This window comes from Pteropus alecto, unplaced genomic scaffold, assembly GCF_000325575.1.
Source record: "Pteropus alecto unplaced genomic scaffold, ASM32557v1 scaffold160, whole genome shotgun sequence".
Lineage (NCBI taxonomy): Eukaryota > Metazoa > Chordata > Mammalia > Chiroptera > Pteropodidae > Pteropus > Pteropus alecto.
The window spans coordinates 1,170,834-1,194,086 of record NW_006429864.1 but is presented as its reverse complement, the minus strand read 5'-3'; the positions used below and the strand labels follow the sequence as shown (position 1 = coordinate 1,194,086).

The 23,253-nt window shown below is 55.0% G+C and overlaps 3 protein-coding genes across 4 annotated transcripts in view; 2 read left to right on the top strand and 1 right to left on the bottom strand.

Moving 5' to 3' along the window:
- JAK3 (Janus kinase 3) overlaps positions 1 to 14,545 on the top strand; it is a 16,280-nt gene extending 1,735 nt beyond the window's left edge. Inside the window, exons 2-24 of one of the 2 annotated variants that reach the window (XM_015586178.2) lie at positions 1,547 to 1,743; positions 2,179 to 2,302; positions 2,627 to 2,738; positions 2,908 to 3,053; positions 3,467 to 3,761; positions 4,247 to 4,369; positions 4,447 to 4,604; positions 4,959 to 5,070; positions 5,314 to 5,500; positions 6,076 to 6,203; positions 6,373 to 6,504; positions 7,060 to 7,144; positions 7,845 to 7,972; positions 8,684 to 8,816; positions 8,894 to 9,045; positions 9,163 to 9,313; positions 9,892 to 10,031; positions 10,108 to 10,297; positions 10,730 to 10,854; positions 11,108 to 11,280; positions 11,847 to 11,964; positions 12,208 to 12,318; positions 13,230 to 14,545. In XM_015586178.2, the coding sequence (XP_015441664.1) occupies positions 1,560 to 1,743; positions 2,179 to 2,302; positions 2,627 to 2,738; positions 2,908 to 3,053; positions 3,467 to 3,761; positions 4,247 to 4,369; positions 4,447 to 4,604; positions 4,959 to 5,070; positions 5,314 to 5,500; positions 6,076 to 6,203; positions 6,373 to 6,504; positions 7,060 to 7,144; positions 7,845 to 7,972; positions 8,684 to 8,816; positions 8,894 to 9,045; positions 9,163 to 9,313; positions 9,892 to 10,031; positions 10,108 to 10,297; positions 10,730 to 10,854; positions 11,108 to 11,280; positions 11,847 to 11,964; positions 12,208 to 12,318; positions 13,230 to 13,337 (3,315 nt within the window). In that variant the 5' untranslated portion in view covers positions 1,547 to 1,559 and the 3' untranslated portion in view covers positions 13,338 to 14,545. The remainder of the gene's footprint in view (positions 1 to 1,546; positions 1,744 to 2,178; positions 2,303 to 2,626; positions 2,739 to 2,907; positions 3,054 to 3,466; positions 3,762 to 4,246; positions 4,370 to 4,446; positions 4,605 to 4,958; positions 5,071 to 5,313; positions 5,501 to 6,075; positions 6,204 to 6,372; positions 6,505 to 7,059; positions 7,145 to 7,844; positions 7,973 to 8,683; positions 8,817 to 8,893; positions 9,046 to 9,162; positions 9,314 to 9,891; positions 10,032 to 10,107; positions 10,298 to 10,729; positions 10,855 to 11,107; positions 11,281 to 11,846; positions 11,965 to 12,207; positions 12,319 to 13,229) is intronic. The other variant, XM_015586182.2, reaches the window with a different exon arrangement.
- A 1,714-nt stretch (positions 14,546 to 16,259) lies between these two features.
- Positions 16,260 to 17,660, top strand: INSL3 (insulin like 3). The gene is made up of 2 exons (XM_006904288.1): positions 16,260 to 16,449; positions 17,455 to 17,660. The coding sequence occupies exons 1-2, from the start codon at positions 16,260 to 16,262 to the stop codon at positions 17,658 to 17,660; spliced, it is 396 nt and encodes a 131-aa protein (XP_006904350.1).
- Positions 17,661 to 19,948: 2,288 nt separating this feature from the next.
- On the bottom strand, positions 19,949 to 22,541 carry B3GNT3 (UDP-GlcNAc:betaGal beta-1,3-N-acetylglucosaminyltransferase 3). The gene is given in 3 exon segments (XM_006904404.1): positions 19,949 to 20,500; positions 21,982 to 22,211; positions 22,214 to 22,541. Coding segments are annotated over 3 exon segments (1,110 nt in total).
- Between the last annotated feature and the right edge of the window lie 712 nt (positions 22,542 to 23,253).

Genomic DNA, 23,253 nt, shown 5'->3' with positions numbered 1-23,253 from the left:
TCAATGATCCTCATCAATAGCCAGAGGAACCTGAGTCACCAGTTTCAAGGGAATTACCTAAGTTTGACGGACAGGGACTTTTCTCCCAAGAAAGGAGGAAAGAAAAGACTTAACTAGGTTTACTGAAAAGGTTAAGAATTTTGCAAGTAATGGCCCATATCACCAGGGCTCCTGGGGCTGCGAATGTTCTTATTATTGGTCTGGGAGCTGGTGACAATGAGGTGTCCCTAGGGGAAAGTTCTCTCTTTGCCATACCCTCCATCCCTGAAAGTGACCACCAAACCACCCTGCCAGGGGACCTTCCTGTCTGGTTTAGTTGGCATTTGTTGAATGCTTGCTGGGCACGTCACCAAAGATTGGGCCAGTTACTGTGGATTATACATGTTGATACCTCTCGGTGGGCTCAGCAGACCATCCCACTGAAGTGGTTGGGGTATCAGCCCATTTCGCATCTGAGAGAGTTGAACCACAGTGGTGGGATCCCTGCTGGGGTCACACAGCCAGGTCATGATCGGGCTGGGATTTGAATCCAGAGCCTGGGATCTTCACTTATCCCAACCCCAGGTTTATATTCTCAGTGCATTGAAAATACATTAATTGTGTCTTCTCTCACCTCCATCTCCTACTATTATTTTGCAACATAGTTTTTTACCCAACATTCTCTTTGCATCTTCTAAATTTGGTCAGTTTAAGTGGACCTTGTTCACCTCCCCTGCTTTTCCTCATTGGGTTCAAAGGCCAACTCCTCGCCCCACCCAGCCAGGGCCCCAGGGGTGACAGAGCAAAAGAGCAAGAGAGCTTGAGGTGAGGTTGGCAGGTGTTGAATGCTGTGAATAAAGAATGCATTTTCTTGCTAAGCCCATCCCAGGGAGGGCTTCCTGTAATGGGGGCCTGAGATGCTCTGGGGAGCTCAATAGTGGGAGTGACGGAGACAGAGATGGTGGTGGTGGTGGGGAGAGGGGGAGACAGACCTCTGTTGACAGAGTTATCAGACTGGGTCTGCCCCCAAGGCACAATCACATCAGATGCACAAGCTTAGAGCTCCGGACTCTGAACTACTTGAGTCCCCCCACAGGTAATGACAGCCACCCATATTCCTGTAAACAAGCTAGTACTCATCTGCTTCCTGATGGGAAATCTGTACATTTATGATTGATTGCCCCTGCCTGCCTGGGGCAGAGGCTGAACTGGAAGGTAATGTAGAGGCTGCAGATTGACTGGAGATGTCTGTCCTGGGCAGAGACAAGAGTGTTTAGTGTGAGTTCACACAAATCCAGGTGTAGAATATCTTCCAACCCCCAGCACAGCCTCACCTGGGGCCTTATGGCTCCTAACCCACATTGTACACTCAGAATCCCCTCTCCCTCTCTCTGTCTCTCTCCATCTCTTTCTTTCTCTGTGTGTATGTCTGTCCCTCTCTCCTTCCTCTTTCTCCAGCTCCGTCCCTACCTCACCTAGAAGCACCTCTGTCCCCTCCCCAACATCCGAAAGCTTTGTAGTCTTGTCCTCTCTACTTGGAACTGAGGGGCTGCCTCTTTCTGTCCAGGCAGATTGCACTCATGGTGCCTCCGAGTGAGGAGACACCCCTGATCTCTCAGCGCTCTTGCAGCCTCTCATCTTCAGAGGCTGGTGTGCTGCATGTGCTGCTGCCACCTCGGGGCCCTGGACCCCTGCAGCGTCTATCCTTCTCCTTTGGGGACCACTCGGCTGAAGAGCTGTGTGTTCGGGCTGCTAAGGCCAGTGGTGAGTGTGTCCCTAAAAGGCTGGGCCAGAGGGATGGGTAAGGGTGGGAACCTGGATTGGGAGCTAGAATAGCTGCCAATCCGAGTCAGCATTGGAGCTGGGGCTTTGAGGGATGAATAGGAGTTTGGTAAGGGAGGAGGGTGCAGAGGGAATGGCATGTGCAAAGAGTCAGAGGTGTGATGGAACAAGAGGGAAAACAGCTGGTCATCCCTCAAGGTAAAGTGTATAGTGGAAGGAGGTGCTCTGGGGAGGTGGGGGGGCCCTGAGAAGCAGATAGGTGTGTGGCTTCTCTCCTGAGGGGCAATAGGGAGCCCTGGAGTGTGTTTGAGCAGGGGCAGGATACAGTGTCAGAGTTAAAGGTGACAAAGAATTCTGTGGGGCTGCAGAGAACAGATGGGGAGACTCAGGAGGGCGCTAATGGGGGCATCCCCTCAGGCATCCTGCCTGTGTACCACTCCCTCTTTGCTCTGGCCACGGAGGACCTGTCCTGCTGGTTCCCCCCGAGCCACATCTTCTCCGTGGAGGACACAGGCACCCAAGTCCTTGTCTACAGGCTCCGGTAGGAAGTACCTCCCTGCCCCATCCCATGCAGGTGTGGGTTAGACAATACCAGAACGGAATGCCTTTTACTGAGGGCTTAGGGAATGGGAGTTTAAAACACTGATCCTATAATGTACCATCTCCCTTCGCCTCCCAGTGGGTGCCCCAGGAGGGGCGTGATCACTGCCCAGTTAACAGATGAGAAAACTGAGGCCAGAGAGGGTGGTGGCTTGCCCAATGTCACACAGCAAGTCAATGGCACACCCTGGGCTCTGTGAGGTCTTGGCATGGTCCGCTACCCCCACATATCCTCACTCCAGGCTTCTCCCCTCTTCCCCCTTAGCTTTTACTTCCCCAACTGGTTTGGGCTAGAGAAGTGTCACCGCTTCGGGCTTCGAAAGGACTTGGCTAGTGCCATCCTTGACCTGCCAGTTCTGGAGCACCTCTTCGCCCAGGTAGGGACCTATGTGGGGCTTGGTCCAGGGCTGGGAGTCCACAGAGCAACCTCAGGGATGGCCTCGGCTGACTTTCCCTGTGGCAACCCAGGGATGGGGGGGTCAGCCCAGGGGTGGGAGTTCACAGGGCAACCTTAGGGCTCATGGTTGGGTTGTGACCGGCCCCCAGCACCGCAATGACCTGGTGAGCGGCCGCTTCCACGTGGGCCTTGGCCTCAAGGAGCAGGGCGAATGTCTCAGCTTGGCAGTGCTGGACCTGGCCAGGATGGCCCGCGAGCAGGCCCAGCGGCCAGAGGAGCTGCTAAAGACCGTCAGGTGAGGGCCGACAGGCTGTGGCACCCAGCTCCACCTAGGCATGAGCAAATGTGGCTCCACCAGGGCATCCCAGAGCCCAGGACCCTCATGGAGCACCCTGCCTACAAGCCTGCAGTGTGTCCATGTGACCCAGGCCCTCCAACACAGCCCACACCCCACTGAGGTTCCAGAGCCCTGCCTCCTGCCCCTAAAAGGCCTGCTTGTGTCCCCGTCTGTCCTGTGGACCCCACTGGCCCAACCCACACTGAGGTCCTGCCCCCATGTATGTCCCTAGATGTTTCTCCATGTGCACCTCATACCCTTCAGGAAGGCCACACTACAGCCCCTCAACTAAAGCCTGGGTTGGTGTGTGTCCCTGTCCGTCCCTGAGGAGACCCCTTCCCACACTCAGGGCCCGCTCCCCCCACTCGCAGCTACAAGGCCTGCCTGCCCCCTGGCCTGCGCAACCTGATCCAGGGCCTGAGCTTCGTGACTCGGAGGCGCATTCGGAGGACTGTACGCCAGGCCCTGTGCCGCGTGGCCGCCTGCCAGGCTGACAGGCACTCGCTCATGGCCAAGTACATCATGGACTTGGAGCGACTGGACCCGGCCAGGGCCGCTGAGACCTTCCTCGTGGGCCTCCCCGGGGTTGCTGGTGGTCAGGATGCACCGGGGCTGCTCCACGTGGCTGGTGACAGCGGCATCGCCTGGAGTTCAGGAGAACAGGAGGTGCCATCGGGTGCTGGGTGGGGCCATTGGAAGGGGCGGGACGGGGAAACGAGCGGTGGGGGAGCTCTTAGGGGTAGGGCAAAGGAGGAGGAGAGACTGTGGGAGGGCTCAGGGAGTGGCTACCTAAGTGAGAGGTAGAGCCGAGCGTCGGGGCGGGAATGAAAATGGGCGGGGCTGAAAAGGAAATGAACGTTGGGTGGGCGAGGCTCTGGGTGGGGCTAATGGCACAGGAGGAGGCCGGACTAACGGAGGGGGCGGGGACATAAAGTGGAGCTAAACGAGGGAGGGGCTCAGGGAGGGGACTCACCAAAGGAAGGAGGTGGGGTTTGGCAGGGGTAGGATGAGAGAAATTTGGGAATGGGCATGGAAGGGGTTGAGAAGGGCGGGGCTCATGGTCACAGATTGGTGGTGTCCAGGCTTCCAGGGTGGATTGGGTGCTCTGAGGGAGCGGGACCCCCGTTCTCAGCCCTACCCCGCCCTTCCAGGTCTTCCAGCCCTTTTGCGACTTTCCAGAAATCGTGGACATCAGCATCAAGCAGGCTCTACGCGTTGGCACGGCCGGGGAGCACCGCCTGGTCACTGTCACCAGGACAGACAACCAGATCCTGGTGGGTGTTGGACCCCCTTCCTTCCCACCTTACCCGAGGGTGGGGACCGCAGCAGGTGCTGATAAGGACCCTCGCAGGAGGCCGAGTTCCCTGGGCTGCCCGCCGCGTTGTCCTTTGTGGCGCTCGTGGATGGCTACTTCCGGCTGACTGTTGACTCTCGGCACTACTTCTGCAAGGAGGTAGCACCGCCGCGGTTGCTGGAGGAGGTGGCGCAGCAGTGCCATGGCCCCATCACGTAAGGACCCGACTCCCATGCCCATTCTCCACAGCCAGAGCTACCCAGGTCTGAACCCTGGTCACTCTCCTCCATGTTTCAATGTCCTGGCCTCCCAGGAGTTCTGGACAAAGAAAGAGTCAAGTGCTCTCCTGACTCCTGGGGTCTAAGGGCCATTTCTTCTTGTTTAATCTCCTAGTCAGAAACCCATCTTTTGGCCCACTTTATATATGGGGGGTAGGTAAGGGAGGAAATGTTACCTGGTGAGGGTCCCAGGGCTTCAGAGAGACCAGAATGAGAATCTATATCTGGTTTGGTTTCTCTGCCTCCATCTCTCTGTCCTGGACTCTCGGTTTTCTTCCACCTTTCCCCAAGCCTGGATTTTGCAATCAACAAGCTCAAGATGGGGGGGTCCCTTCCTGGCTCCTACGTTCTCCGCCGCAGCCCCCAGGATTTCGACAGCTTCCTCCTCACTGTCTGTGTTCAGGTCGGTCCACCCCTAGGAGCCAACAGGGCAGGGAGGGCTTCCTGGAGGAGGTAAGATTTAAGTTGAGACCTGAAAGATGTGTCAGCATTTGCTTCTTGAAGAATGGGAGGGAAAGATATTCTCAGTGGAGGGAACAGCATATGCAAAGGCTTGAAGACTGAAATGAGCCTGTGGGGATCCAGGAAGAGAGAGTGAGGGGGAAGGGGCTGTCTACTCCCACTCAGAGACCTCTCCTCCTTGCAGACCCCCCTGGGCCCTGATTACAAGGGCTGCCTCATCCGGTGTGACCCCACAGGAGCCTACTCCCTGGCTGGCCTTGGCCGACCCCACAGTAGTCTGCGAGAGCTCCTGGCAGCCTGCTGGGATGGTGGGCTGCATGTGGATGGGGTTGCACTGAACCTTACCTTCTGCTGCACCCCTAGACCCAAAGGTGAGCCCATCCTGCCCCCTGAGCTGAGCAGTTGATCTGGGGCCCTGTCATTTTGTGTTCGTCACAGCTCTTGTGTGGCAAGTAGCAGAAACTGCAGGTCAAAGGAGTATAGGAGAGAAAAGATGATTTATTGGCTTGTGGGATACAGATCTGCCTTCAGGCATGGCTAGATCCAGATGTAGCTGAATCTGAGAGATGTCACTAGCACTTAGTCTCCCTCCATCTCTTACCTCTTCCTCTGGGTGAATTTCACTCTCAGACAAACCCCATGGATGGGACAACTCTGAAGTGTGAGTTCTGAGTTTCCCAGAATCCCTAGAAGGACTGAGACCAGGTTGCCCATAGCGCTCGTTGCTCATTGGCACTCCCTGCAGGATTCCTTCCCTCTCTGTCCCACTCCCCCATCCCACACTGGGGCTTCCTGGAGTCTCCTTTCAAACAAACCATGTGCCCTGGAGTCTTCCTCTCAGGGCTGGCTTCTGGGTGAAACCCCAAGCTAACACAGGGATTGAGCAAAACTTTACTGGCCTTTCACCTCTGACCTCTGGTTTTCTTCTTCCACCCATTCCCCATAGAAAAGTCCAACCTGATTGTGGTCCGGAGAGGTTGCAGCCCACCCACATCATCCCCCGTGCAGCCCCACTCAGGATGCCAGCTGAGTCAGATGACATTTCACAAGATACCTGCTGACAGCTTGGAGTGGGTAAGAGGCCCCAGGAAATGGTGGGGGGGAACCTCAGTTGGAGTCCAGAGACCTGGTCTACGTCCACCTCTGCTTCAGGCATGTGATCTGTTTCATCAGGCCAGGGGGCAGGGACCAAAATCCATGGGAGCCCCTTACTGACCTCTCCTGTTTTCCTCTCACCCTCTAGCATGAGAACCTGGGTCATGGATCCTTCACGAAGATTTACAGGGGCTGTCGCCACGAGGCCATGGATGGGGAGCCCCGGAAGACAGAGGTGCTGCTCAAGGTGTTGGATGCCAAACACAAGAACTGCATGGAGGTGAGTGGGTACGGACCAGGCCTTTGGGGTCAGAGCTGGCTGCAGAAAGGGTTGTGATGTTTAAAAACACAGAAATGTAGCCGCAGCATCTCCAAACAATGAAATATAGAAGGGTTGGGGAATTTAGATGGAAAGAGTATACCAGACTGCAGGAACAGCCTGTGCAAGGATCCTGAGGCAGGACTGAGCCTGGCACATTTAAGGAACAGTGAAGAGGCCAGTGGGCCAGAGAAGAGTGAACAAAGGAGAGGGGAGTGATAGAGATGGAGACATCTGAGGGGCTGGGCCACACAGAGGAAGACTTGAACCCATCTCAACCCCCAAATCTCCCACTTCTCTGTGAGACTCGAAGTGGACTACAGTGAGGACTTCCTCTAGATGCCATCAGAAAATCATGATGCAGAGTGCTGTGTGTGCCCATGGTGGGCTCCAGGGCCAGAGAAGGTTAGGGCCAGCCTCCTCCTGAAGCAGAATTGTGAGCAGCAAGTTTGGGGTCTCTAGTCAGACCCCAGAGCAGGAGGAACCCATGCATCTTCTCTCTCCTTACCTCCCCAGTCATTCCTGGAAGCAGCAAGTTTGATGAGCCAAGTATCGTACCAGCATCTCGTGTTGCTTCATGGCGTGTGCATGGCTGGAGACAGTGAGACACCCCTGCCCTGCCTCACTGACCCTATCCATGGCAGCATTAGCAATACACATATAGGGGCCATCACCCTGTGCCCATGCTCCTCAATCATCACTCCTTGGGCAGTAGCTCCAGGCTCCTACCAGTACCCAGCCCTATAACTATCTTAAGCTAGAGAGACCTGGGTTCCAATGTCACTTCACTGTGTACCCCCACTGCAGCTTTGCAAGGGCTACATTGCCTCTCCAAGCCTCTATTCCATCTGTTCAGTTCAGCCCAATATGTGCCAAGAGCTGGGTGCACTGCAAAGAACATGACAGGCTGGCAGTGTGATGGGGATAGCACAGGGCGCCAGGAGTGGTTAGAGAGGCCAATAACTCAGCTTCGAGGTCAGGCAGTGGTTCTGGGGAGGCAAGGATAAGTAGGAATTAGGGAAGAGAAGGAAGAGGGGTGTTCTAGGCAGAAGACACAGAACATGCTAAGGGCTGGTAGTGAGATATAGAGAGAGCTTAGAACCTTCCAGGTGTTTCAGACAGATAGTTCGAAGATGGGAGGTGGGAGGTAGAGAGGTGTTTAGGATAAGGATGGAGGTGCAGGGGAGGGAACAGTCAGAGCAGAGTGTTCAAGTGACCCCTGAGGGTGGGGTGGGGGCAGAGCCTGTTGAACACAATGCAGTCCTTCCTCCCAACCCTGCCCCTCCCTGTGCTGCAAACAGGCATCATGGTGCAGGAATTTGTACACCTGGGAGCACTGGACACGTATCTACGCAAGTGTGGGCAGCTGGTGCCAGCCAGCTGGAAGCTGCAGGTGATCAAACAGCTGGCCTATGCCCTCAACTATCTGGTGAGTGCTTCTCTGCCTGCTCCACCCTCTGCTCATAGAGGGGAGGGGGATTTGAGGGTGGGCTTTGTAGTATGAATAGCAGTTTGGCAAGGGTGAAGAGGAGGGCATTTGAGACTGAGGGAACAGCATATGTGCAGGTCTGGAGATATAAGAGCAGGAGAAGGAGACAGCTGATCATCTGTGGATATCATTGGGGAGTCATGAGCAATGAGGCTGGGCAGGGAGAAAGGCTTCCCAAAGATCTGGGTCCTTGAGGGTTGAGTAGGAGTTCATCAGGAAGAGAGAGGAAGGAGGGCATGTCAGGCTGAGGGAACAGCCTGGGCAAAGGCCCGTAGCTGAGAAGGCATGTTCCATGTCTGGGGTGCATCAGGCAGTTTAGTAGGCAGGAGACCAGGTGTAGGAGAGTTCATAGGAAGAATGAGAAAGGGCTGGATATCAAAAGGCCTTGAATGCCAGGCTGAGGACCTTTGACTTTATCCTGAAGGCAATGAGGAGCTGCAGAGTGGGAGAGCAATGTTTGAAAAGGGGAGGGACACAGGTCATAGCGGGTGAACTAGAGAAGGCCATACAGGATGCCAGTAATCTAAGGAAGATTCTGGAGTATGGTGTGAGCCATATCAGTTGGGCTTTGAAGGATGTGTTGGAGTTTGCCAACCGGTATATTTGCTCATCAAACCCTCCTTGGCTTTTCTCTATGCCTGGCCCTCTTAGGAGGACAAAGGCCTTCCCCATGGCAATGTCTCAGCCCGGAAGGTGCTCCTGGCTCGGGAAGGGGCTGAGGGGAGCCCGCCCTTCATCAAGCTGAGTGATCCCGGTGTCAGCCCCACTGTACTAAGCCTGGAGAGTAAGCGAGGAGGGCCGGAGGAGGGAGGGAACTTGTGGGGCAAGGAAGCAATTCCTGATGACATCCCTACCCCTCAGTGCTCACTGACAGGATCCCCTGGGTAGCTCCTGAGTGTCTCCAGGAGGCCCGGACACTTGGCTTGGAAGCTGACAAGTGGGGCTTCGGTGCCACAGTCTGGGAGGTGTTCAGTGGTGTCACGATGCCAATCAGTACCCTGGATCCTGCCAAGGTCAGAGCCCCCCTTTGACAGAAGGGTGGACTAAAGTCCAGCTTGGGAAAGATAGGTGGGTGTTGGGGGCATTCTGAGAGTGAACCAGGAGTGACCAGCCCTTCCTCCTGCCCTCAGAAGCTCCAGTTTTATGAGGAACGGCAGCAGCTGCCTGCCCCCAAGTGGATGGAGCTGGCCCTGCTGATCCAACAGTGCATGGCCTACGAGCCAGGCCACAGGCCCTCCTTCCGCGCCGTCATCCGTGACCTGAACAACCTTATCACGTCAGGTGCCCCTGGGTCAGGCAGGGTGGACAGGGCTGGCATGTCATATTGGGCCTGGTGGGAAGAGAGCCCAACCTATGCTCCTGGCATTATTGGAGTGTTGATGACTAATAGTCAGCATGGCCTTGATAGCTGCTGTAATAAACATTCAGTGAGTGTCCAGGTCAACAGGCACCTCTCCCTTTGTGGCTCCACCCATTCCATGACCTCAGGTCTCCAACGGATCTTCTGCAGACAAAAGAGACTGTGGAGGGTCTCATGCTAGGTTTCCATGGGCCAGGTCTGAAGGGGCACCCAACGCATCTCCCCCATTAGCTTGAGCTCAGTCATGTGACTGTGGCTCATATCAGTGAAGTCTGGGAAGGCCCCTCACTCTTTATAGGCATGTGTAGTTACATAGAGTGTGCACTGCCTAAGGGAACTACCTTGGTCCTGGGGCACCTTTTCCAGCCCCTGCAAAGTACCCTTTGGCTTGCAGTGGCCCTGCCATAATGCACAGAGAGGGTAAACATGCAGATAGAGGTCACATAGCAAGTCAGCTCGGGGCCCAATGCCCTACTCATTCACTGCCTGTGACCCCCAGACTATGAGCTCCTCTCAGACCCCACACCTGGTGCCTTGGCACCCCGTGACGGGCTGTGGAATGGCGCCCAGCTCTATGCCTGCCAGGACCCTACTATCTTTGAGGAGAGACACCTGAAGTATATCTCACAGCTGGGCAAGGTGAGGTGGGCTGGGCTGGGCTGGGCTGGGCGGAGGAGCACCTAGGCACGTGGACACCAGCCTCATTGTCCCCCAGGGTAACTTTGGCAGCGTGGAACTATGTCGCTATGACCCGCTGGGAGACAACACAGGTGCCCTGGTGGCCGTGAAGCAGCTGCAGCACAGTGGGCCAGACCAGCAGAGGGACTTCCAACGGGAGATCCAGATCCTCAAAGCCCTGCACAGTGACTTCATTGTCAAGTACCGTGGTGTCAGCTATGGCCCAGGTTCGCCCCCTCCCAATGGTGGTCTTCAAACCTTACAGCCTCATCCTTCTGCAGTACCGCTTTGGGGTGGTCTGCAAACACCAGCAGGGGCGCCACGGAATCTCTCGTTTATCCAGATCCAGACTTGTCAGGGGTTTGAATTCCAGCTCTATCCCTTAGCAGTGGGGTGACCTTGGGCAGGCGATTTAACCTCTCTGAGTATCAGTTTCCCTCTCCAAAAAATGAGTCATTATGAGGTGTCGATGAATCAATGTATATTGTGGAAAGTACTCAAGAGATGTTAGTGATAAGTGTTATTGTTGCCTTCCCATTATGGAAAGCAATACTGAGCCCATGGTCCCACTCTGAACAGGAGGAAGAACGGGGAGGAGAGCAGACAGGGTTGGTCCCTGTGGTGACTTTTCATCCCCACTCCCCACCCCCACCCCTAAGGCCGTCAGAGCCTGCGGCTAGTCATGGAGTACCTGCCCAGTGGCTGCCTGAGAGATTTCCTGCAGCGGCACCGCGCACGCCTCGGCGCCGGCCGCCTGCTCCTCTATGCTTCGCAGATCTGCAAGGTGCGGAGTGGGAGCCCTGAAACCTGCGGGCCCAGCTGGCTTGCCTTGGGCAGGGGTCTGCGTGGAGTCGTGGGGGAAAGTTGAAGGTTGAAGTTTTGGGGTCTAGGTCAGGTTAGAAGCGGGGTTGAGTTAGGGCTAAGGTCAGTACTGGAATGCAGGATGGAGTAGGGGGTGGGGTTGGGGATGAATTCCAGGTCAGGCTTGGGGCCTCTGCTAGGTCATCCTGAGGTCTAAATCCTATGTCTGTCCGTAGGGCATGGAGTATCTGGGCTCCTGCCGCTGCGTGCACCGCGACCTGGCAGCGCGTAACATCCTGGTGGAGAGCGAGACGCACGTCAAGATCGCCGACTTTGGCCTCGCCAAGCTGCTGCCGCTGGACAAAGACTATTACGTTGTCCGCGAGCCAGGCCAGAGCCCCATTTTCTGGTGGGGACCTCGTCCCGGCCCAGGATCTCCTCCTCACAGCCCTGGCCCCTCCCCGGCTCCGCCCCTCCTCCCAGTGTACTGGCTCCGCCCCTCTTCTCACCTTGATCTGCCCCTCGGCACTGGCCCTGCCCCACAGCTGCGGTTGCTCCCTGAATCCCGCCCTGGCCCAGCTTCTCCCCACTACCCTGGCCTCTCCCACGCTGCCCACTGTTCTGGCTTTGGCCCTCCTCCTTGCTATCCCTGGTCCGCCTTAGCCCCGCCCCTCCCACAGCCCGGGCCCCTCTCGGGATATGCACCTCCTCCCAGCGTACTGGCTCCGCCCCTACCCAACCTCGCCCGCCCTGCTTCTTCTCTCCCCATAGCGAAGGCAGCCCTGACCCCCCATCCCCCAGGTCCTGTCCGGCCAGGCCACAGGGTTGGAGAATCACCCCTATCCCTCAATCAGAGAAACTACCAAGCAGGAGCTGGGACTGACCTCACAGTCCCACCTGCCCTGGACACCGCCCCTAGCCCAAGGTTGCGCCTTTCCCAGCCCTCGCACCCCAAGGCCGCACCATCTCCTCCAGGTACGCCCCGGAGTCCCTCTCAGACAACATCTTCTCGCGCCAGTCGGACGTCTGGAGCTTCGGAGTCGTCCTGTACGAGCTTTTCACCTACAGTGACAAGAGCTGCAGCCCCTCCGCCGTGAGTCGGCGTCTGGGTCCCCAGCACCCTCCCTTCCCACCTCTTAGCTAGTGCTGACATCCCCGAAAGGCAGCCCCCTCCATCACAGAGGACCCCTCCCTCTTTATCACAGATGACCCTTCTCCCTCAATCACGTGACCCCTCATCCCTCCACCACAGAGGCCTCTCCCAATCATGGGCAGTCCCTTCCCCTCCTTCACGCAATGCTCCTCCCTCACCATGGGCGCTCTCCCTTGGCCCCAGGAGTTCCTGCGGATGATGGGTTGTGAGCGAGATATCCCGGCTCTTTGCCGCCTCCTGGACCTGCTGGCAGAGGGCCAGAGGCTGCCGGCGCCTCCAGCCTGCCCTGGAGAGGTGAGCAATGGAGGGCCTGCCTCAATTTCCCATTTTCTGGTCTTGGGCAAGCCAGCTGGCCCCTCTGGGTCTCTCCACCACGTTATCTTTGAGTTTAGAGATCCTGCTGGGGCATGAGGCTGGGGATTCCGGTCTCTACTGTGCTGCCTTCTCACTGTATGGCAAGTCACAAACATTTTCGGGGCCTTAGTTTACCCATCTCCAAAATGGGAATAACAATGCTTTATAGAGTGGGGGGAGGATCAGAGGAGTTAACTCCACCCAGTGCTCAACTCAGAGCCTGGCATACAGTCAGTGCTCAATAAAATGGTGGAGACTTTTACTATTTATCACCACAACTTTTGTGGAAGTTTCTGCCATGTGTTGTCATTTATAAATTAATTTACTCATGCCATAACATTTATGGAGCATCGGCTGTGCTAGGCTGGTGCTGGTGCTGGGGCTCAGCAGTGTTCTTCCAGTAACCAGCAGGAGCTACCAACATTCTAGTGGTAATCAATGTCTGGAAAGAGATGAACAGGGAGATGTGACAGGGGAGGGTGCTCAGGGAGGGTCTCTTAGAGGGGGTGATACCTGGAGGAGAAGGAGTAGCTCACCCATGGGGAGAACTAACAGAAGGCTTTCTCAGCGGAGGATACAACAGCTTTTGCAAAGGCCCTGTGGTGAGAATGAGCTTGATGTATTTAAATAATGATATGGGGGTGGATGTGGCTGCATGGAACTAGAGAAGAGGCGATGGAGGGAGGGAGGCAGGGGAGCAGGTGAGATTTTGTTCTAAGACCCAGAGGGAGCCATGGGAGGCTTTGGAGCAGGGGAGGGATGGAGTTTAAGTATATATTAAAACTGTGAACAGGGGTCATGTCCTTCCTACCACTCCCATGTGACCCTCTTGTCTCCTCCCACCCCCTCAGGTTCATGAGCTCATGAAGCTGTGCTGGGCTCCTAGCCCGCAAGACCGGCCGACCTTCAGTGCCCTCGGACCCCAGCTGGATGCGCTGTGGAGTGGAAGCCAGGGGTAGCGTCGAGAGGCATGAGACACATACCTTCCTTGCTTGTCTGGAGGGAGAACCCCACTCGCTGTCATTTTTACATCTCCTACACATAGACTGCTGGGTTCTAGTCTCCATGGACTGGCTATGATTCTGGTCTCCATGAACTGGCTATGTGACACTGGGCAGGGAGCTTGCCCTTCTCTAGGCCTCTGCTTCATGGAGAACTCCATGGGTCAAATGACATTGCATTTGGGGGCACCCTTGGCTTGCCAAGTAACAGCAGCCTCATGGCCTTTGGAACTTGTAAAGATTAAAGACAGCTGCCTCAGTGGGGCCTGCTGAGCCCTGCTCCCAGAAATGAGGGACCACATTTAAACTCCTCTCATCTTCTCATCTTCTCAGAGGATGTCTTTCTGTCTCATTTCCATCAGGGACATTATGTAGCTTTAAATATATGATCTCAGGCTTCTGTTCCTCCCTCTTGCTCTTACTGGAGGAAGCCAAGGACAAGAGCAGCTGCTCTGGTTGGAAATTCACTTTTGGGGCGAGCAAGTATGACTGGGATCATGTGAGGGGCCAGGAGAGCCTGGGGTCCAGTCCACCCTAACTGTACCTGAGTGTCCCCAGGGCTTGGTTCCCCACCTGTACACTGGGGCCCTTTCTATCCTGACTGAAGAGTCATGCACTGATGACCCTGGAGCCTGACAGGAGATTTTCGGCAGTCGAGAGAGGGAAAGGCATTCTTGGCTGAGGGAACAGCATGGTGAGAGTGAGGAGCCTCAGAATACAGAGGTTGTTGGAACCCATAGTTCTGCCACTTATTTGCTGTATGACAGTGGGCAAGTTCCTTCTCCTCTCTGAGTCTCAGTTCCATAGTGCTGGCCTCTCAGCTACACAGAGTCAACTTCTGGAGGCTTGTGCAGGTTAAGCCCCATCACACCTTCTCACTGCCCATGAGGCTTTTCTGCCACTGAGCCTCCCTGGAAAACTCTTATTCATTTCCCAGAATTTCAGCTGTCATCTCCCTGCAGCCTTTTCTGATGTGCTCCCACCACTCCCCACCAGTCTTATACTTCCCTCTGACCTTAGGGCTCCCCGGGGTGGTGACTGTGTCTAACTCTGTATCCTCCAACCTAGAGGCTCCATGGGGGCTGGGCTGGAGTGGGCGAAGAGGAGACTCTGGGATGTTTGTTGAATGAATAAAAGATTTCAGTGGAAGGGATGGTTTGTTGCTGGACTTGGGTGATGGGGAACCTTGAGGGGTATGTGACCTGGGGATGAATGTGGTTAGGGCTAGGGGATAGAGACCCCTGGGGGCCATAGTAGGGGCCTCAGGACAGGCTGGGGGAGGAGGAACAGCAGGGGGGGCATTGGCTGGGGGCCTGGAGGACAGAAGCCCTCCCCCCAGCCCCAGCTGCTGGCCTTGGCTCTGTCCTGGTGAGCTGATTGCAGGCTGTTGGTGGGTGGAAGGAACGGACTGCTCTGCAGGGGTCAGAGAACAAGGCTGGGTTGGAAGGGTTAGGCTGTGGGGAGGGGTCCAACATCAGGGGAGCCAAAGCCAGACCCCTGTGTGCTCCTCATGACTGCTGGAAAGATACGTAGAGTGACAGAGAAAGAGAAGAGACAGGAGAGAGAGCAGGGGAGAGGTGGAGACAGATCTCTGCCTACACTCTCAGTCCAGGAAAAGCAACCTGCTTTGGTGAAAAGCTGGAGGCGGGTGTGTGTGGGGCTGCTCTAAGCTTGAGCAAGACGAGGTTTTCAGCTCAGGCTCTCCCCTGCCATAGGTGGAGTATCTTCCCCTCTCTCTACCTGAGTTTCCCTTCTTGATAAAACAGCGTCATAAGTCCTCACAGGCGCCAGGCTGGCACCCAATAGGTCCTGAGCAAATGCAGCCAGCTTTATTCTGGTCCCTCCAGTCTCTGTCCAAGCCGAGGGAACCCTGATGTGGAAGAGGCAGAGAAGGCCAGAACCCCCAGGCCCAGGGCCCAGCCTCCTTCAAACTTGGACAAGTGTGGGGTACCCTCTCTAAGCCTCAATTTCCTTATGTTTACAGTAATAGGACATCAAGATTCTGGATATCCCTGGTCTTGGTTGGAGGGATGTGCCCCACCCACTACCCTATGGAATTATTATTTCTCAGCTTCTCTATTTCACTTCTTTAAAGTGGTTAAAAATAATAAAGACTCCTCAGCCAGAGGTTCACCTGGTAGAGGCACACCTGAGGCCCTGGTCCAGGGAGAGATATCCTCACTGTTTTGTTCTCGTCTCAGCCTATCAATAACCAATGTTGTGGCTGGACCAGCCCCTGTGTTTGTTATTATAATTGCAAGACACCCTTCATCAGTAACCATAAGGGAATTTTGAACAAATAAAGTTTATTACTTATAAGATCTAGAAATGATACAGCACACCTGGGGCCACACAAGTAGCGGGTGGAGAGAGAGAATATGCACAGGCCTGGAGTTCTGCTTTCAATGGGGTGGAGGATGGGGCAGGAGTGTAGATGGGGGTGCTAAGGTTTCACAAACTCATCCTTTATTGGTGAATTTAAAACATGAGAGTGGTAATTTAAAAAGAGAAAAAAAAACAAGTGGTCCAGTCAGTTATCAAAATCAACCAAGATCTCTAAAACAGAGGAGACCCCTCCCCCAGGGTGGGGGAGGAAAGGTCACCTGGCACTTCATCTAGATGCCAAGTTGGCATGTGTTTACTGGAGATTGCCATCACGGAGGTGGTTGCCTCTGTAATCAAAGCTTAACTAAGTCAGGCACTCACATTACAAAAAAGAGAAAACCCAAAGTCAGGGCTTACACTGTACTTGCCCTGACCCTGCCCTTGGCCTTCTCCTTGGGCCCTCCTGCAGCATGCTCGGTTCCCTCTCCAAGGTCTCCAGCTGGGGCAGGCTGGGCGCCTATAAGCGGGGTGCCCGCCTCGGTGCCTCCAGCCGTCATGGACCCCCGCCCGCTCCCCTGGGCACTGGTGCTGCTGGGCCCGGTCCTGGCACTGGCGTTGGACCACCAGTCTGCCCCGGAGGCGCCAGAGAAGCTATGTGGCCACCACTTCGTGCGCGCCCTGGTGCGCGTGTGCGGGGGTCCGCGCTGGTCCCTCGAGGGCGGGCGGCTCGTGGCTGGTAGCAACCGTGAGTGAGACTGGCGGGGACTGTGCTCCTGGGTCTCTTAGTGGGGCAGGTGCCACTAAGTGGGGACAGGGCGGGCGGCTCGTGGCTGGTAGCAACCGTGAGTGAGACTGGCGGGGACTGTGCTCCTGGGTCTCTTAGTGGGGCAGGGGCGCAAGTGGGCGGCGGGGTGGTGGGCGGATTTGCACGCGCGAACCGGGATCCACCTGCTGGCTGCGCGGTGAGTGCAAATCCGCGGAAGTTGTCTCCCGCGCAGAGAGGGAACCGGTGCCAGGCGAGAGGAACGAGTCAGAGTCTTCAAAATGCACGGTGATATCGCCTCTTTATTTACCATTTCAGTGTTTTGATCTTCATGCATTTTTTAATTAATTTTGATTTTTAAAAATATTGCATTAAAATATTATCGACCTTGATTGTTGAGTTTTGGCGCTCCCTTAAATTGTGCATCAAGACCAGTGCTCGCTCTCCTCCCTTAGTTCTGGCCCTGCTACAGAGGGCATAAAATAGATATGTGCACATCCGTATCACACACTTGTGCATCCTGAGTGCATCTGTGTGACGTGGGTGCAGATGGGTGTACAGAGGCTCACAGGAGGGTGGGGAGGACTGGGAGGGAGGGTTTGAGAGGATGTACTTGTGTGTGCTCACCCTAGGGTGTGTGTGTGTATGTGTGTGTGTGGCCACTGCTCGCTCACCTGTGCACATGTGTCATGTCACCCATGCTGTCTTTCTGCTCTGTGAAGCATCTGTGTCCACAAGATAGGTGGCAGATGGGAGTGCGCACAGCTGGGGACAAATGTGGGCATGGGTCAAGAGTGCACACACCTCGATTGGGAATTAAATCTGTATCTGATATATAGTAGGCACTTAATAAGTGCTCACTTTCTATTTTTGTGCATGACAAGTGTTTGGTGGGACATTTCAGCATGATATGAGCATGCAGGGGTGTGCACGCAGTGTAGGGGTCCTCTGGGGTCCCCCATCCATGCTGAACTCTACTGTCTCCAGGTGAGCTGCTGCAATGGCCGGAAGGACAACATCTCCTCCATGGGCTGGTGGATGACAGGGACCCCATGGTGGTACTTGCCCCACAGCCCCTGCTCCAGGCCTCTCAACATCACCACCATCGCAGGGCAGCTGCTGTCAACCCTGCCCGCCACTGCTGCCTCAGTGGCTGCACCCGGCAGGACCTGCTGACCCTCTGTCCCCACTGAGCCCTCCTGGGGCACGACCTTGGGGGAGCTCAGAAGATCGGGTCTGATGAGCTCCTGAAGCCATACAGCACCATAAAGCCCCACATCTGGAGGGACATTGTTGATTACCTCCTGGGACAGGGCACTCACGTGTTCCCCCAGGTCACCTGTCCTCTGTGGGGACAACTGGAGAAGAAAACACACTCAACTCTGGCTTGGAGGATCCTTGCTTTTATAGAGATTCTAGACACTGAGGGCCAAATGTCCTCACTTCTGAGGAGCCCCAGGCGCTACCCTCTTTGCATTCGTGACACCCCCTCTTGCCATCTCCCCAATAGAAAATAAAATTCCTGCAGAATTCAAAGCAGTTTTTTGTATTTTCTCAAGAAAAATGGATAAGCCGGGATCATCCCTCATGTGGGCTTGGCTTCTGGCAGCCGTAAACCCACTGACACTTTCAGGAGCTTGACAACAATTCCAGAGGCATCACAATACAAAGTGGGGAAACTGAGGCCTAGGGAGATGGCTGCTTGCCAAGGTCAGACAGGGAGGGAATGGCCAAGCGCAGGATTCGAAATTCAGGTATCTGTCAAGACTCATGTGGGGCCTTAATGTCACATAAAACCCACTTAATGGTGAACAGACACACAAATGTCTGAATGAGGTCACAGTGGATATTTTTTGATCCAACTCTGACGATTCTTTTCATTTGCATCCTGCCTTCATTCTGAGGTGGAGATTGTATAATGTGACCACCTTGCTGCAAGGTAGGTCTGTATTTGCTGACCCTTCCATGAGGCTGGGAGAGAGTACAGGGCAAGGTGTGCAGCATACAGTAGATGCACAATAAATAAAGAGGAGAGAGGAGGCAGGACAGAAGACAGTGGAGCCATAGACCTAGTGGAAGGAAGTGAGCCAGGATGGAAAGGGGAGCTTGGGGATGATTGGGAAGGGGCCTTGCCAGAAGCAGGAGGCAGAGGCTAGAGGTCCTGTGTCCCATGCAGACAGGAGCAGAATCACCCTGTGCTTCTCTTTCCTGAGTCTGCTGTTGAGCTGGCAGTGAAGATCAGTCTTGGGAGGATTATGAGCTGAGAGCAACAGGGTGTCATGGCATGTATGTGAGCAGGGATGGGGTGAGGTCACAGCTGCCTGACAGAGACGCCTGCAGCCTCGCTTTGTCCATTAGTGTATATTTTCTACTGAAAATGAGACTTTTACAAACGAATTTAGATTGGTCTGAGTTAAAACTTTTTAAACACTTAAAAAGACCTCCAGGTCTTCACAAAACATTTTATTTCCTGAGGATCCACTTCCCAGTCTGTACTCTGCTGTCTGAGGTGACCCTGTTACCACTCCAATGCCTGCAAGGCCCAAGTCCCAGGCATCTGTCCAAGACCAGTAGGGCTAGGGGTTACTGGCTGGCTTGGATCTTTCCAATTCAAAAGACACACTGGGGCGGGTGACAGTCGTGGGTCCCAATAGCTCAGGACCACTCTGGGACCTGAATCTCTTTCTCTGGGTACTGGGATGCATGTACAGTCTGGCCATAGGCCCAGTGAAGACCCCTCTGGTCCCAATACTGTTTCCTGAGTTCTTGGGGAGCCCAGGTGTGGGGGCTGGGTCTTGCCAGGGACTCCAGACACTCTGAGTCCCTAAAGCCTGAGACAGACAGCTGTGTCCCTCCTTTGTCCAATGCTTCCACCACTGGAGCACTTGATATCACAGCCAGGGAAGGGGTGGCCCCATTCATGACCTCTCTGGCCCCTCCTACCATCTGAGGGGCCCCAGGGAGGAGTCAGGAATTGAACCTCGCTTTCTCTGGCTGAAAAATGCTTCTCTCTTCAGCTACATGTAAACCCAGGAATTCCTAATTGGCCTTGAACCATGGCCAAAACTTGCCTACAGTTCAACTACTGCAAGTTCATTACTAAGGAGAGGCTGGCCACTGTTTAGGGTCTAGCCCATGATCTAGGTTGGAGCTAGGATGTGGGAACTTGACTCAAATGGGCTGGAAGCAGCAATAGCAGCTGGAACCCTGGCATAAGTGCTTCTGCCACTATCTGCCATGGAAAGAGATGGTCCCTCCAGCTGAGAGTCTAGGAGGATAATGGAACATGGTCTAAGCAGTAGAGGCTTGGTTTTGAAAGATGTATCGGAGTTTGCCAGCAAAACTATTCACTCTTCAAATCCTTCCTGGCACTCCCCTATGCCCTAGAAGGACAAAGGCCTCAGCTTCCTGGGAGAAAGACACTGTCCCTTCCTGTGGAGGTGGACACAGTATCCTGGAGGCTGGGGGCCCTGATACCACCTCAATAGATCTTCATCTGCTTGCCACAGGTGAGGCTGGGCTGGCTCAGTGCGTCCCACATGAGCAACATCTCATATGGCAAAAAGCGGTGCACCAACAGCAGCTCCCGGTAGAAGCAGGGATCAAAGGAAGACAGCTGTGCCGAGGGGGACCAAACGCCGGCCGTGCGGATACCACTGTGTGAGGCAGGCTTCAGACCCTCCTGCTTCAGGCACATGCCCAGGAACACGTCATCGATGGGGAAGAGGTCCAGGGTGCGGGCAGCCCGGCGCAGGGCAGTAGCTGTGAAGCGAGACAGCAGGAAGCCACCGCCCCCGCAGTAGGGTGGGTAGTACTCTTCCTGTGTCACAATGTTTGGCACATAGTATTTGCTCCAGGGGATCCGGATGGGGCCCACATTGTAGATCAGGTGCCCCACAAAGAGGTGGTGGTCAGGGTTGTGGCCCTGCAGGTAGGAGACCATGTTGTTTGTGTGTGCAAAGACGTCATCGTCCCCGTTGAGTATGAAGCTGACGTTGGTGCACCGAGTCTCTTGCCACTGCAGGAAGAGCACCTGCAGGAGGGTGGACAGGGCATGTGGGCTCAAGGGCTGAGGCGATCAGCTTTGGGTCTCTGTTGGCCGCCCCAGCCCAGCAAGCCCAGGTGAGAATGTGTCCCCCCGTTAACCTAGCCTAGGTTCAAAGACCCACTCTGTGGGGTGAACTCAGCAACCAACTGCTCCTCCCTGTGCCTCAGTTTCCAACTTTTCATTCAGGTCTCATCTCAAGATCTGCCTCCAGGAGTGTTGGGGATCCGCAGGGACAATGTTCTGTAAAGCACCAAGAAGTGCTTGAAAATTGTCACATTTACATTTATTGCTATTCCTTCCCACTCTGCCTGGCTAAATACTGGCTGTTACATAATTACTTGTATGACTGTCATTGAACAGCTACCTCCCCACCAGACTTTGGGCAGCTCCTGGGTGGGGGCTATATCTTCTACCTGCGCCATCTCCCCGGCACCCAGTGTGGGCTCAACGCTTCATAGGGGCTGAATTTATTTTTGTCAAGTTGATGTTTACCACATGCTTTGGTGTTTTGTGTTAAGAACATGGCATGTTGAAGGGTCCTGCACCTCTGTCTGCCTTGCTTTCAGTTTCCTCCATAATAACCTTTGGTGCCTGAGGGGCACCGTCCTCAGGGCCCTCCCTGCTTTCAGTCCCATTTACAGCTGAGGAAATTGAGGCTGTCCAGAAAAATGCCTTGAGCAAGGTCACATAACACAGAAGTGGCCACTCAGAACCTGTCTGTACCTACCAGAAGCAGGAACCTGTTCTGGGTCTCTACTCTGCTTGCTCCGCCCCTCCACTCCTTGAATGGATACCTGTCTGCACCTACTACTAGAAGCAGGAACCTGTTCCAGGTCACTACTCTGTTTGCTTCACCCCTCTACTCCCCACTCCTCCCAACCTGGGCGGGTCCTAGGAGCCTCCAATTTCTCCTCTGCAGGTAAATTCTCTCTACCTCTCATGGGTTCTTACCCATCCAAAATGTCTTTATTGAGCACCTACTGCACAGACCTGGGCCTCAGGAGGAGACAGAACCAGACCACATAAACAAGATATGTTCTGTCCCACGCCCCCTTCCTCCACCCCTCCACCCCACTGCCAAAGTGGAGTGACTGGCACTGGTCCAGGTGCCTTCTAAATATCATCTCATGTATTCCTCACAGCAGCCCTCAGAGGTGGGTGAGTCCAATTAATATCTCAGTTTTCCTGATGAGGAAACTGAGGCACAGAGAGGTGAACCATCATCAACAGCAACAGAGCCTAAAATCAAACCCCGGTCATTAGGCCCCTAGGACCAGGCTTGTAATCTGGAGGCACCCTGCTCTTTCTCCCCGCCTCCCCTAGAGGACGAGGACTTCACATCACCATGAGGACAGTAAAGAGGGTTCAGTGGGGGTTTGCTGGTCCCCTGGGCCCCTCAGAGAAGGTGGTGGCCATCTAGACAGGAAGGACAAGTGGCCCTGATCATGGGATCCCCACCGGCCCACCTGCTTGAGCGTGAGGTTGAAGAAAGAGTCCTCGAAGTCCCACTGCAGGATGTCATGGTGCGCCCGCGCCTCTATTGCCAGCAGCTGGTTGACCTTGCGGGCCTCCAGCGGGTTGGGGTCCGTGCCCACCAAGAAGAGGCGGCGCAGATGGACTCCCCGCACCTTACGCTAGCGGCCCCATGTGCGCCGCACCAGGTAACGACGCTCGTAATTGCTTGGATGACTTGATTTTGCTGCGCGCACTTGGCCGGCGGCACGTCCTGCAGCAGCGGGAAGTCGCGGCAGTGTTTGTGCAGCAGGAAGTTGCGCACGTGCTCCGGCTGCTGCTTGAAGTCCGGCAGCTCTGCCACTGACCAGTTCGCCCGGCAGGGGGCGGGCGGGGGCCGGGAGGGCGGAGGAGTCCTGGTCTGAGCCGTGGGGGTGACCAGGGGCTCCTTCAGGTCCGGGTAGGAGGGTGGTGGCATATGCGGACAGAGGAGGAAGAGAGTGAAGGTGCCTAGGGCCACAGCCAGAGCCACAGCCAGAGCCGTCCCTGTCCGCAGGAGCCGGAGACACTTCATCCTGGTCACCAAGGTTTGGGATTGGTCCAATGGGTCCCCAGGCAGTTTCTGGGGAGAATAACACTCACTGAAGATCCTGGATGGGCAAGCACTTTTTCTGAGCTACCTGTGGACCCCGGCATCGGGTTGCTGCCTACAGATGCTCAGGTTGGTAAAATAGTGAGATTCACTCTCACCTCGTCCACAGCACCCCACCTCTTCCAGCACCCCAACCCATGTTGGTTGGCTCTGACAGCTGCCCAGGCCCTGCTGCAGATTTAATATTTACAAAGAAAACTGTGGCACTGGGAATGCCAACATGAGCCCCCCAGACTCAGTGTGCCCAGAATCACTTCCCTCCCAATCCAACCTGATCCCCCTCATGTCCCTGCCTCCCTGCGGGCTCTGATTTTCTAAGAGAACTCTCATTTTATCAGTCGAGAGCTGCTTCCCCTTTTCACCTGCCCCTCTAGAAAGCTCTGAGGTTCTGAGATTCTGATATAATCATTATTCATTATTTTTGACAATTTTTAATGATCCTGTGACCCGAGCATGGCCCCTGGCCCCTTACAGACCCTTCAGGTCCAGCATGTCTCAGAACAAAGCTATTTTCCTTGTCAAACTTCTATTCCTCTTTTAAAACCCATCTTAAATGATCCGTTTTCTGGGAAGTTCTATCTGAGCACTGAGCAAGAGTCCTGGTTCCTTGTTTGGCACCTTTGACCTTGTCTCC

Excerpts from the sequence above, each read along its gene's own strand:
- INSL3 (XM_006904288.1), top strand. The coding sequence starts at position 16,260 with ATGGACCCCCGCCCGCTCCCCTGGGCACTGGTGCTGCTGGGCCCGGTC. Across the intron at positions 16,450-17,454 it reads GCTCGTGGCTGGTAGCAACC|GTGAGCTGCTGCAATGGCCG; the intron begins GTGAGTGAGACT and ends TACTGTCTCCAG.